Source organism: Homarus americanus, unplaced genomic scaffold (genome assembly GCF_018991925.1).
Source record: "Homarus americanus isolate GMGI-L3 unplaced genomic scaffold, GMGI_Hamer_2.0 scaffold25827, whole genome shotgun sequence".
NCBI lineage: Eukaryota > Metazoa > Arthropoda > Malacostraca > Decapoda > Nephropidae > Homarus > Homarus americanus.
The window spans coordinates 5,300,162-5,318,052 of NW_024738300.1; the positions used below are offsets into that span (position 1 = coordinate 5,300,162).

Below are 17,891 nucleotides of genomic sequence, written 5' to 3' on the forward strand. Positions count from 1 at the left end.
TAACCGCAAGGCTGCACTGCACAACATCAAGATCAAGTGTCCTAGCTTTGCGATGTATGTTGAAAATTCGTATAGGAATCCATCAGACCTCTACATAGTAAACAACAAGGCTCTACGAGGTGATACCATCCTACAGTCGACTGAGGGAACAACACAGGGAGACCCCGTTGCAATGGCAATGTATGCATTAGGCCTATCAGTGCTCCAACAAGAAATAAAGTTCGAAACAACTGGGGTCAAACAAGTGGCATATGCTGATGACCTCACAGGAGCAGGAAAAGTGGAGGACATCAAAAAGTGGTGGGACCTGGTAACATCACGAGGTCCACAAATAGGGTACCACCCAAACGCCAGTAAATCCTTCCTCATCGTGAAGCCAGATCATTATGATCGGGCTTTAGAGGTTTTCGGCGAAAGTGAGGTCAAAATAACTAAGGACGGCCAAAGACATTTAGGCGCAGTAATTGGCACTACGGGCTTCAAGACCCAGTACGTAGCGGGAAAGGTGAATGAGTGGGTTAGCGAAATCCAAGCTCTATCGGAGATTGCTAACACAGAGCCACATGCGGCCTTTGCAGCATTCACCCATGGAGTCAAGCATCGTTGGAACTACCTGATGCGTACCATCCCTGAGATCGGACCCCTCCTCCACCCTTTGGAAGAAGCAATCAGTGTCAAGTTCATTCCCAAACTAGTGAAACATCCTGACTTAACCCGAGCAGAAAGAACACTTCTTGCACTTCCGCCAAGACTGGGAGGGATGGGACTAACTAATCCAGAGGAGATTGCTGACTCTGAACATCAAAATTCACTTAAGCTCACGGCAGCCCTCACTGACCACATAATAGCCCAGAATGCAACAGAGGAAGTGGACACCAGCGAAGTTAATACGATCCGTAGGTCCATTACAACAGATCGGCAGCACTGCCAAAATGACGTGTTGCAGCAACTATTGCTGCAGGTTCCAGAAAATTTGACAAAAAAAGTAGCTATAGCGCAGGAGGTGGGCGCCTCGAACTGGTTAACTACGTTACCGATAAGGGCAAATGGTTTCAGCCTTAACAAACAAGAATTTACAGACGCCATTGCTCTAAGGTACGGTTGGCCAGTAGATGGTTTGCCCTCCCAATGCGTGTGTGGCTTTTCCTATGATGGCGATCACGCCATGGATCTGCAAGAAGGGGGGCTTCATATGCATGAGGCATGACGAGGTAAGGGATCTCACAGCAAATATGTTGAAGGAAATCTGCCGGAACGTCATGGTAGAACCGACCCTCCTTCCACTGGATGGCGAGATCTTCCAACATAGGACTTCAAACACTTCTAACGAAGCCCGTGTGGACGTCAGTGCTCGAGGATTCTGGACGCGGGGACAGCGAGCTTTCTTCGACATCAGGATTTTTGATCCCATGGCCGTTTGTCACCGTAACCTAGCTCTCGATGCTGCGCATAGGAGGAACGAGAACGACAAGAGAAGGGCATATGGGGAGAGAATACAAAATGTTGATCAAGGCAGCTTCACTCCTCTAGTGTTCACAACCTCTGGTGGGATGGGCCCAAGTGCAAGATGTTTCTACGCCAGACTCGCGGAGCTGATCTCCGAACAGAAGCAGCAGCCCAGAAGTTATGTTACAGCCTGGATGAGATGTCGACTGTCCTTCTCTCTCCTTCGGTCGGCTTTGCTCTGCCTCAGGGGAACGAGAGCTTCTGCCCCTACTCCGACAACTGCTGCAGATATTGACTATGAGGCTACAGTCACTGAATGCCGCATAGATCTGCGGCTCAACTAATTTAACACAGACAGGATAGCTTCTTATGTATTAGGATATTTAATATTAAGGTAAATAAATGGTGGCGAAGGTGTGGCTATTGGGGGAGGCTGTAGTAGTAGTAGTAGTAGTAGTAGTAGTAGTAGTAGTAGTAGTTATGAACGGGCATTGGAGGTTTTTGGCGGAAGTGAGGTCAAAATAACTAAGGACGGCCAAAGACATCTAGGCGCAGTAATTTGCACTACGGACTTCAAGACCGAGTACGTAGCGGGAAAGGTGAATGAGTGGGTGAGTGAAATCCAAGCTCTGTCTGAGATTGCTAACACAGAGCCACATGCGGCCTTTGCAGCATTCACCCATGGAGTCAAGCATCGCTGGAACTACCTGATGCGTACCATCCCTGAGATCGGACCCCTCCTCCACCCTCTGGAAGAAGCTATCAGTGTCAAGTTCATTCCCAAACTAGTGAAACACCCTGACTTAACCCCAGCAGAAAGAGCACTTCTTGCACTTCCACCAACACTGGGAGGGATGGGACTAACTAATCCAGCGGAGATTGCTGCCACTGAACATCAAAATTCACTTAAGCTCACGGCAGCCCTCACGGACCACATAATAGCCCAGAATGCAACAGGGAAGTGGATACCAGAGAAGTAAATAAGATTCGTAGGTCCATTACGACAGATCGACAGCACTGCCAAAATGATATGTTGCAGCAACTATTGCGGCAGGTTCCAGAAAATTTGAAAAGAAAAGTAGCTATAGCGCAGGAGGTGGGTGCCTCGAACTGGTTAACTACGTTATCGATAAGGGCAAATGGTTTCAGTCTTAACAAACAAGAATTTACAGATGCCATTGCTCTAAGGTACGGTTGGCCAGTAGATGGTTTGCCCTCCCAATGTATGTGTGGCTCTTCCTATGATGGCGATCACGCCATGGTCTGCAAGAAGGGGGGCTCCATATGCATGAGGCATGACGAGGTAAGGGATCTCACAGCAAATATGTTGAAGGAAATCTGCCGGGACGTCATGGTAGAACCGACCCTCCTTCCATTGGATGGCGAGATCCTCCAACACAGGACTTCAAACACATCTAACGAAGCCCGTGTGGACGTCAGTGCTCGAGGATTCTGGACGAGGGGACAGCGAGCTTTCTTCGACATCAGGATTTTTTATTCCATGGCCGCTTGTCACCGTAATCTAGCTCTCGATGTTGCACATAGGAGGAACGAGAACGACAAGAGAAGGGCATATGGGGAGAGAATTCAAAACGTTGATCAAGGCAGCTTCACTCCTCTGGTGTTCACAACCTCTGTTGGGATGGGCCCAAGTGCAAGATGTTTCTACGCCAGACTCGTGGAGTTGATCTCCGAACAGAAGCAGCAGCCCAGAAGTTATGTTACAGCCTGGATGAGATGTCGACTGTCCTTCTCTCTCCTTCGGTCGGCTTTGCTCTGCCTCAGGGGAACGAGAGCTTCTGCCCCTACTCCGACAACTGCTGCAGATATTGACTATGAGGCTACAGTCACTGAATGCCGCATAGATCTGCGGCTCAACTAATTTAACACAGTTAGGATAGCTTCTTATGTATTAGGATATTTAATATTAAGGTAAATAAATGGTGGCGAAGGTGTGGCTATTGGGGGAGGCTGGAGGCTGGAGGCCACGTTAAAAAAAAAATAAAAAAATAAAGTAGTAGTAGTAGTAGTAGTAGTACATTTTCGTCCCCCAGGCCCCGATGTGGGTCAGTGACCTGTGCCCGTGTGGGCTAATCCCCAAAAAAAAAAATATATATATATATATATATATATATATATATATATATATATATATATATATATATATATATATATATATATATATATATATATATATATATATATATATATATATATATATATATATATATATATATTGTATAAGCAACCTATGTTACAGTATATGATTCAGTATTCTTTAAACATAGATGTACAGCACATCAACAAAACATCAAAACAAAGATAATTTATACAAATTTGGTATAATTTGGCCAAAGAGCGGCCGAAATGGCAATTTTGTCTTACGTGGCGTCAATAAGACTGCCTTATTTTTTAATCAGCGCCCTTTTTTACATAGAATAAGTTTGTCAAACCACCCTTATCTAAAATTCTGTTTAAAGCTGTCTGTGTGTCCGAGTAGCGCCCAACAGGGAAGCATGCTAAGTTCATGCTTGCCTTATGTCTCATGAGTTAAGGGCGTAGAAGCCTGAAGAGTCAAGGGCGTAGAAGCCTGAAGAGTCAATGGTTTATGTCTAAGCAAGTTATTGGAAGCTCCAACAACTTGTCCCTGAATACGAATTCGCAACTTTCGATTTACAGCATGTACCTACTTTGCTGCTAGGTGAACAGGGACCAAGGGGACTAGGAAGAGTGTAGACGGAGTGTGTGAGTGTGTGTGTGTGTGTGTGTGTGTGTATTTGACATTTTGCCATATCTTGACGTCACAGATTGACTGATTGCTGATTCTTCTGTAACCACAAACACACGACCAGCTATGAAAGTCCAGTTGCGTGCTACAGCCTCAGTGTCGTCACAGTTGATAACCCTATTATTTCGGTTTGTTTATTCTCACAATGACCTGACCTGAAAATCTGTCCAAAAAAACAAAAACAAGTGATGTGTGAGTTGATAGACACAATACATTTAAGTGTTTCAAAAATGTAATTTTACCTTTCTCATAAAAGAGGACAAGTATATTTCCGTAAACAAATGCTAGGGCAAGCAAAAAAATAAAATAAATACAAAATCCGGGCAAGTCGCTTACCCAAGACGGAAATGTTCCACACAATCTGCAAAGTCTGGGAGCAGGATTTTCTGAAAGAAAAAAACTGCATATCTGGATTAACATCTGTACATCAAGGATGTGTTGTTCGCTTGATTAAATGAAAGACAATTTACTTGTGACTTTTGAAATTATGTATCGAAGAAGACTTCAGTATATAAATTGGATGATTTAACTATTTTTTATGGAAATTTATCTTTAATAAGAGAACGTTCATTTCAAGAAAAACAAAATTACGTGAATTTAATGGTATCGCTTTCTCAACAGATATCTTGGTGTCTGATGACTGGTGGTGGGAACGAGTAGTGTTGGCGGTGTGGATGTTGATGACGCTGGTGTTAACACGGAGCTACGCCGGCAACCTCATGGCCCTCCTGGCCGTGAGGCACATTTCAGAGCCTTACCACAGCCTGCGGGAGGTGCTTGATGACCCATCGGTTACCATGTTGTGGTTAAAAGACACACCTGTCTCGCGTTACCTGACAGTGTGTAATCTAAACAACTATTTTTTCTCTTAGTGCCTGTAATTATTAGTTTTCATGGAAATATAAATAGAAGAAGCAACACTCTTAAAAAAATTATTATTTATTTATTTTTTATTATTATTATTATATTTTTTTTGGGGGGGTAACAGTGCAAAAACGTATCAGAGTATAAATATTGAAGGAATCAGATTCCAATATGTATACTATAGTAAGTGACGTAAACAACTCATTTGTTTATGGGCTGAATATTTTAATTTGAACTTTTAAACAGGTGATTTCACAAAATCCTTGTAAAATATCGCTGCACTGTTTATAAAGAATCACTTCGTAATTGCGAATTCTAGTTATTATAACGGTCATACATGTATCTGGTCTCACAATTGCGAATATTTTCAGACTGTTGAATCTGGCATATTCCGTGAAATCGGCGACCTGGAGAGGGAAGGCCGCCTCTTATGGAGAACACATCTACAGTTTACAAAGGATAAAGACACCTGGGTGAGGAGGGGCACCCACGTTCTCATGGACGTGCATAATGGCTTGACAATGTCTATAGCTAAGGACTTTACAGAAACAGGTACTTCCTGTCACTATTACTGTACGGTAGTGTGTAACCATGGAAACCGTTGATTTTGGTTAAACTTATCAAATAGTTGAACTTAATGTAAACAGTCGTTCTACTTATTTTAACTCATATACATACAGTGTACCTTAAGGACAGATTTCTAGTGGACAGTTCTTATGAGTTATAATCTTCAAACTTTCATGCTAAAATGCTCATAGTTTACAGTCAAAAATGATCTTTTATAGGAGTAAAGATTTGGCGATAGGTTTTAAGAAATTATAACTAACAAAACATCAAAAACATACCAGCCTGAGGCCTTTAAGTAAAGAGTGTGAATTATAATTTTTCAATAATTACTAATTTAGGGATGAACAGGCGTTACCATTTAAACCCTGATAAAGAATAGAGAAACCTGGATGAGTTCTAAATCTCAAAATAATAGTGAAAATAAATAATGAGACTTATAACGAGTTAATTGGTTTTAAAAAGAGTTCTGTACAAAGTTTGCATATACGTGTACCCCGATTAGTAATGTATCTCAGGCGGGGTGCACATCCGCCCACTTTACACACACAGGTTAAAGGTGAACGGCGACCAGTAGCTCTGGTGTATCACTTTCACTTTTCTGTGTCGACTGACATATACTAGGAGAGTAATATGAACTTCATAAAATCATGTTTTCAATGGGCTTGAAGCGCTCCTTGAATAATTCCTAATGGGAACAACCAATTTTTCAGGTCTGCATTTGAGGAACTGGCACTCCACAATAGCATTGCCAGTATGCATACTGTTCGTGTTCTGGGTAATAAGTTCTATATACAGGAGCGAACACAAACACCTGTATAATTTTGTAGGTTCGATTTACTGGATAAGAGATATGTACACAAGGGGAGTAGCGCTCCTCAACCTGTCTGCTGGTCAACTGCTCTATAGGCGACGTATGGCAAGTGATATATTAACAGCTTCCATATGTCGCCAGGCACATTAATTAAGCATGTGGGACATGGTAATTACATTGCCACACGCTGAATAAATAATATATATAAATGAAGCACATACATAATATACATACATAATATATAATACAGCATACATAATATACATACACATACATCTTGCAGAGTATTAAACGAATTAGTTGGGAAGATCATCCCAGAACACCTGCGAACAGTTGCAAGAATAAACAGTCAAAGATTCATTGAGCTAGCCAATCTTTGAGAGAGATCATCCAATGCTAATCATTTAATCGAATGCCCCCAAAGATCAACAAACAAATCCACTGGGCTAAATCCATCGTGGATAAGAATGCCCTAGACATACGTGAGACGGCATAAAACATGACCTGGCTAGGAAGTGAGAGCTCCATGTGTTGAGGAGTTTTCTTCTGGCCACTCTAAAGTTCGTCTAGTCATCTCTATTTATACTCTATGCAAGTTTATCTGCAGCAACAAATGGTTAGGCCAACATGGGGTAGATCTGACAGAAATAATGAAATTAATGGCTCAAGACAATTTCGTGCTGCCTTACATACATCCTACCATATAAGGTGTCAATATTGAAAGGAAACAATTTTGAAGACTTATAAGCTTTTATTGAATAATACAAACAGAGGAATATTCCCACAGTTCATAGTCAGTTTGCTTAAGTTTCATTTAGCGTATGGGCACATATCATTCGGTTACATTTCGGTATGTTAGATAAGACATTCAACATTTTCCCCATATATATATATATATATATATATATATATATATATATATATATATATATATATATATATATATATATATATATATATATATATATATATATATATATATATATATATGGGGAAAATGTTGAATGTGTTATCAACTACCTCACCAGCCAGGACTCGAACCCTCGACCTACTGTGTGGGACTAGGGAACGTTACCGACTGTAGGTTATGTATCTAAGCTACTGTGCCGAGTAGCAACCTTGTATATAAGCTACTGTGGGTGGGAGTGGACGCGGGTTCTGGGCAGCTCTGTGCAGCAGCGCCAGGCGCATCGCTCGTTGATTCAAACACCCAGCTGACGGTGTACCGAGCAGCTGGGATCTGCTCGGGAAAGTCTCTGGGCACCACGCCTAACTCCTTGCAGTGCTCCCACGACAACAAGGGTGTAGCGAGAGTAGGCTGCACGTCGATCCATCCGTGACACGACCTGTCGCCGTAAGTGACCTCCGCTTGAAAGGAGCCCACAGCGTCCGGCATCTGAGAACCGTCCGCATTGTAGTACTGCAGCTGTGGCGGTGGTCCCAGGCCGCGTTTGGTGAGGCCCAGTTTCTGGAGGTGCTTCAGGCCAATCACCGTAGTATCAGCGCCGGTGTTCGGTATCACCTCGATGTGACCCGACACATCACCGTGTGTGACGGTGACGCGGATGGTAGGGGAAGGGGTAGCCCTGGGGCGTGTGGTCGAGTCCACCCTTCTAATGTGACTCAGCTGCTGCTTGGGGCTGCGTGGGCCATCTGAAGGGAGCTGCGTGCGAACCACCCTGAGGGAAGTGCGCTGCTTTCCTCCTCGTCTCGGGCTTTTGGGCTTGGGTTGGCGGCAGCACTTGTCGTAGTGTCCATAGCGACAGCAGGCCTGACACTTGCGGCCTCGTGCAGGGCACCTGTCTGTGTTAGACCAGTGGCCCTGACGGTCACATCCACGACACAGTGCGTCGGCGGCCGGGCAAGTCTTGGGGCCATGCTGCTTTCCACAGCTACCACAGGAAGCACTAGGCGGAGGCGTGGAAGAACGTGCGGCAGCCTTCACGTTGTTGGCCGCCTTCTTACCCTTCTTGTATTGTGAGATAGCTCTCACAGCACGTGGGGCCCGTAAGGCAGAGGTGGCGGACTTGGTGGCCTCGTATGACCGACATTCAGTCACTACCACCTGGAGAGTGTGGAGGAAGCGTCCAGGGGGATGAGTCGCTGCATCCAACTCTTCTTGCCTGACACCTGCCAAGATCCCGTGCTTGATCCAGGCTTCCTCACATTCCCGGCTGTGCGCCTTGCAGACGTCGATCTCCTCTGACAAACTCTTCAAACATACAAAAAAGTCGTCAAAGGATTCATTCTCCGCCTGCTTGCAGCTGGTGAAGGCGCGGCGACGCAAGGCCTCGTTATTCCGACCTTTAACGTGCTCCTGTAAAAGGTCGAGCACATCCGTCACTGAAGATGTAGAATCGGGAGGCACTTGCAACGTGTGCTCCAAAACTCTCTGGGTCTCCAGCGACAAACACATCCGCAGTTGGATGAGCTGTTTGTTTGGAGGCATGCTGTCAAGGTCCACCATTGTGGAGTAATCTGTCCACCGCCGCCTCCACTCACGAAAAAGCTGAAACGTGACGTCTGGTGAGAGGGCAGGTGGGGGTTGAACAGATGCCTTGGGAGCTGTTGGAGTAGCAAGAGTACCTGGAGGACGCTGGTGTAGTGGAGGAGGGAGGGTACTGGCGCCTTGGTGCGCGAGTGAGGGAGGGTGGGTTAGCGCCAGGGTCGCCAATAGTGCATCAAAACGCGACTTTCCTCCTCTCTTCGTGTCTCCTCCCTCTGAAGTTCCATCTCTCTGCGTCGCTCGTCTCTGAAGTCCATCCACCTCAGAATTGTGGCAATGTCTGTCGCTGTAGGTGAAGGATGAGGGGCGGTGGGCGCAGAAGCGCCATCTGTGCCCGGTGGAGGAGAAGGTGGTGGGGAGTCGTGTCTCCCATCTTGACGTTGTCCCTTCTTACCGCCCATCTTAGTATGCTTGAACTGCGCTATTTAGTATATAAAGTGGCGCCTCATCAGCTCGAACCACATATATATGACATAAACAGTGCAGAAATAATGCATAGAGTCCACTGTTCTGTCCGTGAGTGCGTGCGTGCGTGTGTGTGTGTGTGTGTGTGTGTGTGTGTGTGTGTCTCAGGGAGCAGAGCGTGGTGGCCCGCGGAGGCAAGACCGTCAGTGTCTCCCCGGATGTCACACGAGAAGGGTGTACGCCTGCGTGCTCCGTGGGTACCACAAAAAAGAGGCCAATGCTCAACTCTCAGCTCTAGACACACTAATACACTGACACTAACACTGCCACCGTCACTAAAAAGCACTGTGACGGCGCAACACTGCACGTCGCGGCGAAACACAATGCAACACAACACAACACACAAGTCGACGCGCACATCGCCGACAGATGTAACCGTCGGCATTGTTCACACACTTGTAAGTCCACAGATCCTACTCACTGCACCATGAAGGTTCCAAGTGTTCCTTGAAGAATGCAGTGAGGGGTAGGGAAACACCGGGTAACACTGAAGTCCATTTATTAAGGGAGAGGAGAAATACAAGTGGTGACTAGCGTGTGCCATGCACGGCCCACAGAGTCAGACTGAGACTGCCTTGCCATATGGCAGCCTCTGGGCAATGTTGCCACATAACACGTGCAGTGTTGCCACGTAATTATATATATATAAATGCTACTCGGCACAGTAGCTTATTTACAAGGTTGCTACTTGGCACAGTAGCTTAGATACATAACCTACGGTGAGAAGTCGTGTCACGGATGGATCGACGTGCAGCCTACTCTCGCTACACTCTTGTTGTCGTGGGAGTACTGCAAGGAGTTAGGCGTGGTGCCCAGAGACTTTCTTGAGCAGATCCCAGCTGCTCGGTACACCGCCAGCAGGGTGCGTGAATCAACGAGCGACGCGCCTGCCGCTGCCGCACAGAGCTGCCCAGAACCCACGTCCACTCCCACCCACACAGGACGCTCCCCTGCCCAGATCCTGTATGGTCACCCTCTCCGCTCTTGTGTTCCTGCACACGTCAAGGCCTTTGCGAAGGAGTGGCAGACCAGAGCCGAGAGCTGCGACCGCCGCGCCGCTTCACGTGCCCAGGACGCCAAGGCTCGGTATGACGACCGTGCCCGCCCTCTTCAGCCACTGGAGATTGGTGCCCTTGTCCGCGTCCAGGACCCGACGACGACACGTTGGGACAAGGTGGGCATAGTGATGGGCGTCGGCCGGTCGCTGGACTACAAGGTCAGGATGCCGAGCGGCCGCGTCTGGTGGAGGAACCGCTGCTTCCTCCGGCCAGTCCCACCCCCTGCTGCTGGCCCCCTGACAGAGGACGAGTCCCCTACACCTCACGAGGATCCGTCCCACAGTGCACCTCGACGCTCGGAGCGACTTAGGATTAAGAAGTCCGCTCAAGACAAGACTATGAGCGTGAGGTGGGGAGGGAGATGTAGGTTATGTATCTAAGCCACTGTGCCGAGTAGCAACCTTTATAAGCTACTGTGCCAAGTAGGTCTGCGTATCATCACGTGGGCAACACTGCACGTGTTATGTGGCAACATTGCCCCGAGGCTGCCATATGGCAAGGCAGTCTCAGTCTGACTCTGTGGGCCGTGCATGGCACACTTAGTCACCCGTTGTTTCCCTACCCCTCACTGCATTCTTCAGGGAACACTTGGAACCTTCACCGACCACACCATTAAGAGCACTAATAGCAGTTCTAGCATATGTTATATTCAAAGTGACTGAGAAAATGAGAGTTCAAGTTGCTTCCTGAATAAAAATTTTTGAACTTGCAATTGTTAAATTGTTATGATATGCCATTTCAAATAAACACTTATTGGCTTATTATTTTATCTGATTTTACTACTATTGTTTTTTCTAATTATTAATATATTAATGACCAAACTGGCTTTCAATTCGTGACGTCAACTCTAGTGAACAAAATCAGACATGCAAACGTCCACTGGTTTGTTATATTGAGAACACTGGTGTGTGAGGTTTGGACAGGTGTTGGCTTACTGATTTTTTATGTTGTATATCTTAAAGTAATACCAGTGAAGTGATCAATATTCATTAAAAGATAAATTTAATAAGAATATAACACTTCATAAATATTTCAGAGTGATCAGCTTAGGCTAACATTACCATATTTTTTTTGATAATTTGCTTATGTAATTTTAAAAGAAAGTGAACACAAAGAACAGAGGTGTTTAGGTCAACTGAATTGTACTTTTATTCATAATTGTTAACAAATTTCAAAATCAATAAGTTTGTTTGAGAAAAATGTAAGACACCAAAAAAGAATATGGAAATATGCTAAGGCCTTCTAATTCTATGTGTTCAAATCGGGGAAGAGAGGGAGGGCTATCTCAGACATACATAAGGATAATGAGTCCATGATCATCGTGTTAATAACCCATTGTTTCGGATTTCTACCACAAAATTGGGTAGGGGAGTACTGGACGACTACAACATAGTACAACATGTCTATGTACAGCTTGCCTATTCATGGGCGTGAATACGTTGATTATTCAGTTGGCCGGTTCCCCGTAGTTCAATCCTATATAACCTGTCGTGGCTACATTAACATTACTGCATAACACGAATTTCAGGGTTAGTATATCTTTTCACCTCCTTTATTGTTTGTATCTTATTGTAAACAGGGTAATTTCACTGTTTCATACCCTTTCATTCAGCCATGACTAGGGCGTTACGGTGCCACAACTCATACCCGAGCCTTCAATACTTAGACAGTGGTACGGTTATGTGACAGCAACCGTACATAAAATATATGATATCAAGCCATATTTAAATTAAGTTGAAAAATTCTCATATACCATAAAATCCATATCAGATTGCATATGGTTGTAAATGGATTGCTCTAGCACCTTTGGATATTTAATTTATATTCTGCAGATTTTATCACCTTCCAAGCCCATCTATCATGTGTTATAACTCGAAAACTATAGGGTGTTGACGCTATAGTCAAGTTTCGTGTTTGACCTTATGCGAATATTGCAGGCGTCATAGATCCTCAGCAATTTGGCAATATGAAAACTTCATCCACCACTCATTGTCTTGTCAGCTTTCTCGACTACATATACCACCATCTGGAAAAACGAAAGATGTATGTGGCTCTCGCCTCCATTGACTTCACGAAAGCATTTAACTTAGTCCACCACAATTTAATCATTAACAAAGCTATCGACCTCGAGTTTCGGAGAAGTCTTATACCACGGCTTACAGACTTCCTTAGTGATCGACGCCAAGCCGTACGCTTCCGAGGGGCTGTTTTACTTTTTCAGTCACTCACCTGTGGCGTTCCAAAAGGTGCCAAGATGGGACCGCTCTGCTTCCTTATGTTTAACAATGATGCCGTAAGAGACACCTTTGCTAGCTGGAATTGTGTCGACGACTCCACTACTGGCACCAGTATTAACAACCTGGTCCCAACTACACCGGCCTCCAGAATATATTGAACAATCTCCAATATTGGGCCACCAACAACCATGTCACCATCAACCATACCAAGACCATGTTTAAGCACATCAACCTCCCCTCTAACCTTGTACCACCTCCCTCCATTAATTTGCAGCCCAACAAACTCCAGGTTATGGACTCCAACAAGCTCCTCTTCGTCACTATAGATAACAAACTAAATTGGAAAACACACGTCAGTATAGTTGAAAATCCTCCAGTTAGTGTTCCACCTCTTCTGCTGACTCAAGTCCTCGGAGTTCATGCGCCTGAGCTCTTCATAGTGTTTACTTCTACATCTATACTCCTTCTTGGTTTTCTCCCTAAATGCTACACAAAGTAAGCAATTCTAGAAATTCAAAAGAAGGCATGAATAATTATTCTCTCCCCTTCTTACTTCACATATCAAGAAGCGCTTCGACTACGACGACCTCATCTGCAAGTTTGGTAAGAAGCTTCTGCACCATCCTCGAAACCGGCCCCTACTTCCACCCGAGATTCCTCGTCCGCGAATTGCTTTTCGAAACCATAACCACATCCAGCCCATACGAGCACATACTGATCGCTATAAGAACAGCCCAGTCCCAACTATTATAAAAATTATAATTATAATTACAATCTTCAACAACTCGTAATCAACCAGTGTATTCACTTTAGTCAATCTTAAGTTTTTTGCACTGTCACTATGTTGAAATGCCCTGTAGTATAACCTTCCCTCACCTAGTTATTATATTTCATATTTGGATCACATATGTTACTCGTATATTATTTGTCAATCAAGTGATCCATTCCCCCAGTTATGTGACTAGTATTTTAGCCTGACTGCTATGCTCTTCAATAAACCGTTAATTACTATTATTATTGTTAATATTATTACTCTCTCTATATACATATATATATATATATATATATATATATATATATATATATATATATATATATATATATATATATATATATATATATATATATTTTCCTTGCAGGAGAATGTTCATTTTATGAGTCAAAAGAAGAATTCCTGCCTTTAATATTTGCCATGGTGGGCCTAAGTCCACTTGTGCCAGCTTTGAGTAAGAGGTACCATCAATGTTTGTTTGTTGTTAATTTGTAATCTTTTAGGTCAGTGGCTTGAATACATGACTGAACATTAAAATACTATAGAGAAGATATTTTAATAACAATATTTACACACAAACTTACACACACACATATATACACACACACACACATATACACATATATATACACATATACACATTATTATTACTACATATATATACATATACATACATATATATATACATACATATACATATTTACATATTATTATTATTATACACATATTAGTAGTAGTAGTAGTATTTGTGTGTGCATATTATTATTACCACACACACACACACACACACATACTTCACACACACACATTTACACACACACACACACATTATTATTATTATTACCCACACCATCCACACACCACACACACACACACACACACACACCACACACACACACACCACACACACACACACACCACACACACACACACCACCACACACACACACACACACACACACACACACACACACATTACCATATAATTAGTACACACACACACACATTTTACACACACATCACACACATATTATTATTATTATTACACATTATCATCACTTCATACATAATCATCATATCATCATATCATTTTTATTTTATTTATTATTATTATTATTATTATTTATTATCATTATCATTATCATTATCATTATTAGTATTATTATATTAGTATTATTATTATTATTATTATTATTAACTAAATGTTTATTATTATTATTATTACTATTATTATTATTATTATTATTATTATTATTATTATTACCATTATTGTTATTATTTTTATTATTATTACAATAGTTACTATGAATATGTTTAATGTCATTAGTTATAGTAACGTGTATAGTTGTAGTACTTGTGCTGAAGTTATTGTTATTCTTGTTGAAGATATTAAATTATTTGCGTCTTCAGTTTTCATGCATTAGAAGAAAAATTAGAGTAAAATTTTATAACACACAGTAATACCAGTTCAGCTGCTTATGATCATTGATATATTTTGTCCAACAGAATAACGTCAATAACGGAAGCTGGGTTATTTTTCCACTGGATTAAAAGTGAAGACTCAAACTCAACTGTGTGTCACCGCGTTCCTACCAAGGTCACTGTCAAGACAACTCTCTTATATATGGGTAAGTTATCCTTGAATACCGTCAGTTCAAGCAGTGTAACTTATAATGTACACAGTCCCCCCCATGCCATGTCATGAACTAACTATGAGTAAAAAACAAATAGTGTAAAGCACTTGGTCACTATTGTGTCCAAATTTCGGTTAAAATTGACCGTATTTATATCGCATGTCTGGCACTAATAACGTCATCTTCTTACACTACAGGGAATGTTCGTGATCATTGCTGCTGGACACGTTGTTAGTTTGTCTGTTCTCTGTCTTGAACTTCTGAGCCTTCGACTTCAAAATAATCGTAGCCATAAGACATAAGGCTTCTTCAACTTGCATTTTTTATTTTCTTAAACTTGATTTAGTTCTCGAATCCCTAAAACTTGGTTAGTTGAGTGTTTTCTTATAAATAATAACGTAAGAGTATACTGTATACAGTTACCAAGCAGTTTCAGTGCATCTTAGGAGTTATTTTTAAGTGTCTTAGGGCCAATACAATTAAGACGCATTGCATAATCTTCAACCTAAAACAGAAATTTAACTAAAATCTTTTGAAAATATACGAATTATCTGAATTGATCTCGGACAAACTACCCCAACCACTCAACATCATTCACTATATGTTAGAATTCTCTTCTCAGCAACCACAAGCAAACACTCATTCAAATACGATCTCCTGCATTACACCCCATCTCCTCTTATTTCTATTACTACTACATTTTTTTTCAAACGTGACTTCCAGCTCCCAATAGCCACACCTTCGCCGCCATTTTATTACCTTAAAATTAACTATCCCAATACATAAGTAGCTACCCTAGCTGTGTTGAGTTAGGTGAGCCGAAGATCTATGCGGCATTCAGTGACTGTTGCCTCATAGTCGATATTCGCGACTGTTGTCGGCTTTGGGGCCGATGCTCTCGTTCCTGGAGGCAAAGCACTGCAGACCTAAGCAGAGAGAAGGACAGTCGACATCGCATCCAGGCTGTAACATAACTTCTGGGCTGCTGCTTCCGTTCAGATACCACCTCCGCGAGTCTGGCGTGGAAGCATCTTGCACTTGGTCCCACCCCGCCAGAGGTTGTGAACACCAGAGGAGTGAAGCTGCCACTACTACTACCACTACTACTACTACTACGACTACTACTAAGTTCTTTTGTTTTCAGGCACTCATGTTATCGATTGTTTATCATGGAACTTTGTATCACACCTCACTTCACTTTAAGAACCACTTCCTGTATATGCCATCATATTTTCGTGTGTCATTATTCCCTTTTCTACCCTTCAGGGGTAACTTGTTATCGTCTGATGTGAATTATTTAACACGGAGCTCATCATTAGGAAGCTGTTACAAAGGCTTTGATCTTCCATATAGAGGAAACACGGGGTAAACCATTGTGTTACGATACTTTAAATTCTTTTAAACTACCAAATACTTTTGACCATAGAGGAGTTTGTAGGTGATGTTCAGGTATTACAATAATAGTTTTATACTGTATACCAAAGGGGTTTAGTACCTTTTCCTGCTATAATTTTGTGCAATATATCTGGACTTTAGTGGCAGGGCACCCAATAAATTTGGTAAAGCAAAGGGCGTGTTTTATCATTTTGTTAATGAACGTAAAATAAAGAACGGGAAAACATTTATTGTGATGATACTTGTACGATCACAAGAGAAAATGTGTTCTAAGGGTGTCTGGAGGAATGTTCTTAAGTTTCGACATCTAGCGTCATATCTTCCACTCTAGATCAAACATATGTGAATTGATTTAACCGAACATGTAAAATGTTTCGAGAGTTTTTTATTATTCTAACTAAAGACACGTAACAAAACTAACGATAACTGTAACATCAAATATACATACAGTATATTTCTCACCTGGTTACAAATCTTCTTAATCACAAAATTATCCAGTTTGTACATACCATTACTCAAATTCATGTTGACAGATTCGGTATGTTTAATGGACGGATTCTATAATGTTCCTACTGACAATAATAAAGTTACAAGGTAATATTGAGGAGGCATTATCCCAGTCAATACAATGCTTATTATCTCTCTGTATGTATGAACAGAGCATTGGATTCCTGGCCTGTCCTAACACTATATTTATGCTGTTTAAGTCTATTTATAAGATCTTTACCCATCTGGCCTAAGTCATCTTACCCTATGACCTGACTACATACAGCTGCTGTGCTTAGAGATAGCATGGTCAATTTCTTTTATTAAGAAGATTAGTAAGGGTCACTGCCATCGGAACATTGTGGTCCCCTGCTGTCCCCTAGGGACTTGATCTGCCTCTCTTCTACTGTATATATTAGCCTTCTCAAGTATTTCTCCTTAGTCTGTACTCACCCCTGAAGATGTGAATTACACGAAAGTGTAACATATGATCAGTTTTGTACTGACCATCACTAAGGTTTATAGAGTTCAATTCTGGTTGAAACAAGTTTGATTAGTAATTGGTTGTGAAGGGTAGTTTTAACATGATACGTTGCACGTAACATCTCCCCCCTTAAGAGATTTTTTAGGATGCTACAGTAAATAACAAGGAAAGAATTCATTCACACTCTTTACAACAAATCAACAATTACATTATATTTTCCCTTTATATGTTTTATGACTACTAATACTACTGTAAGGCAAGAGACCACCTCATTAATCTTTGATTCTTATTCTACATTTTATTTATAAACTTTCGGGGGTTATGATCAGTATAAACAATATTAGGATCAACTGAACTACTGAGGTACACATTAAACTTA

General features: G+C 42.2%; 1 protein-coding gene across 1 annotated transcript in view; it reads left to right on the forward strand.

Moving 5' to 3' along the window:
* LOC121873945 (probable glutamate receptor) overlaps positions 1-15,218 on the forward strand; it is a 68,307-nt gene extending 53,089 nt beyond the window's left edge. Inside the window, exons 10-13 of the mRNA XM_042377823.1 lie at positions 4,856-5,073; positions 5,470-5,650; positions 13,882-13,975; positions 15,020-15,218. Coding sequence (XP_042233757.1) covers positions 4,856-5,073; positions 5,470-5,650; positions 13,882-13,975; positions 15,020-15,218 — 692 coding nt within the window. The remainder of the gene's footprint in view (positions 1-4,855; positions 5,074-5,469; positions 5,651-13,881; positions 13,976-15,019) is intronic.
* The last annotated feature ends 2,673 nt before the right edge of the window (positions 15,219-17,891 follow it).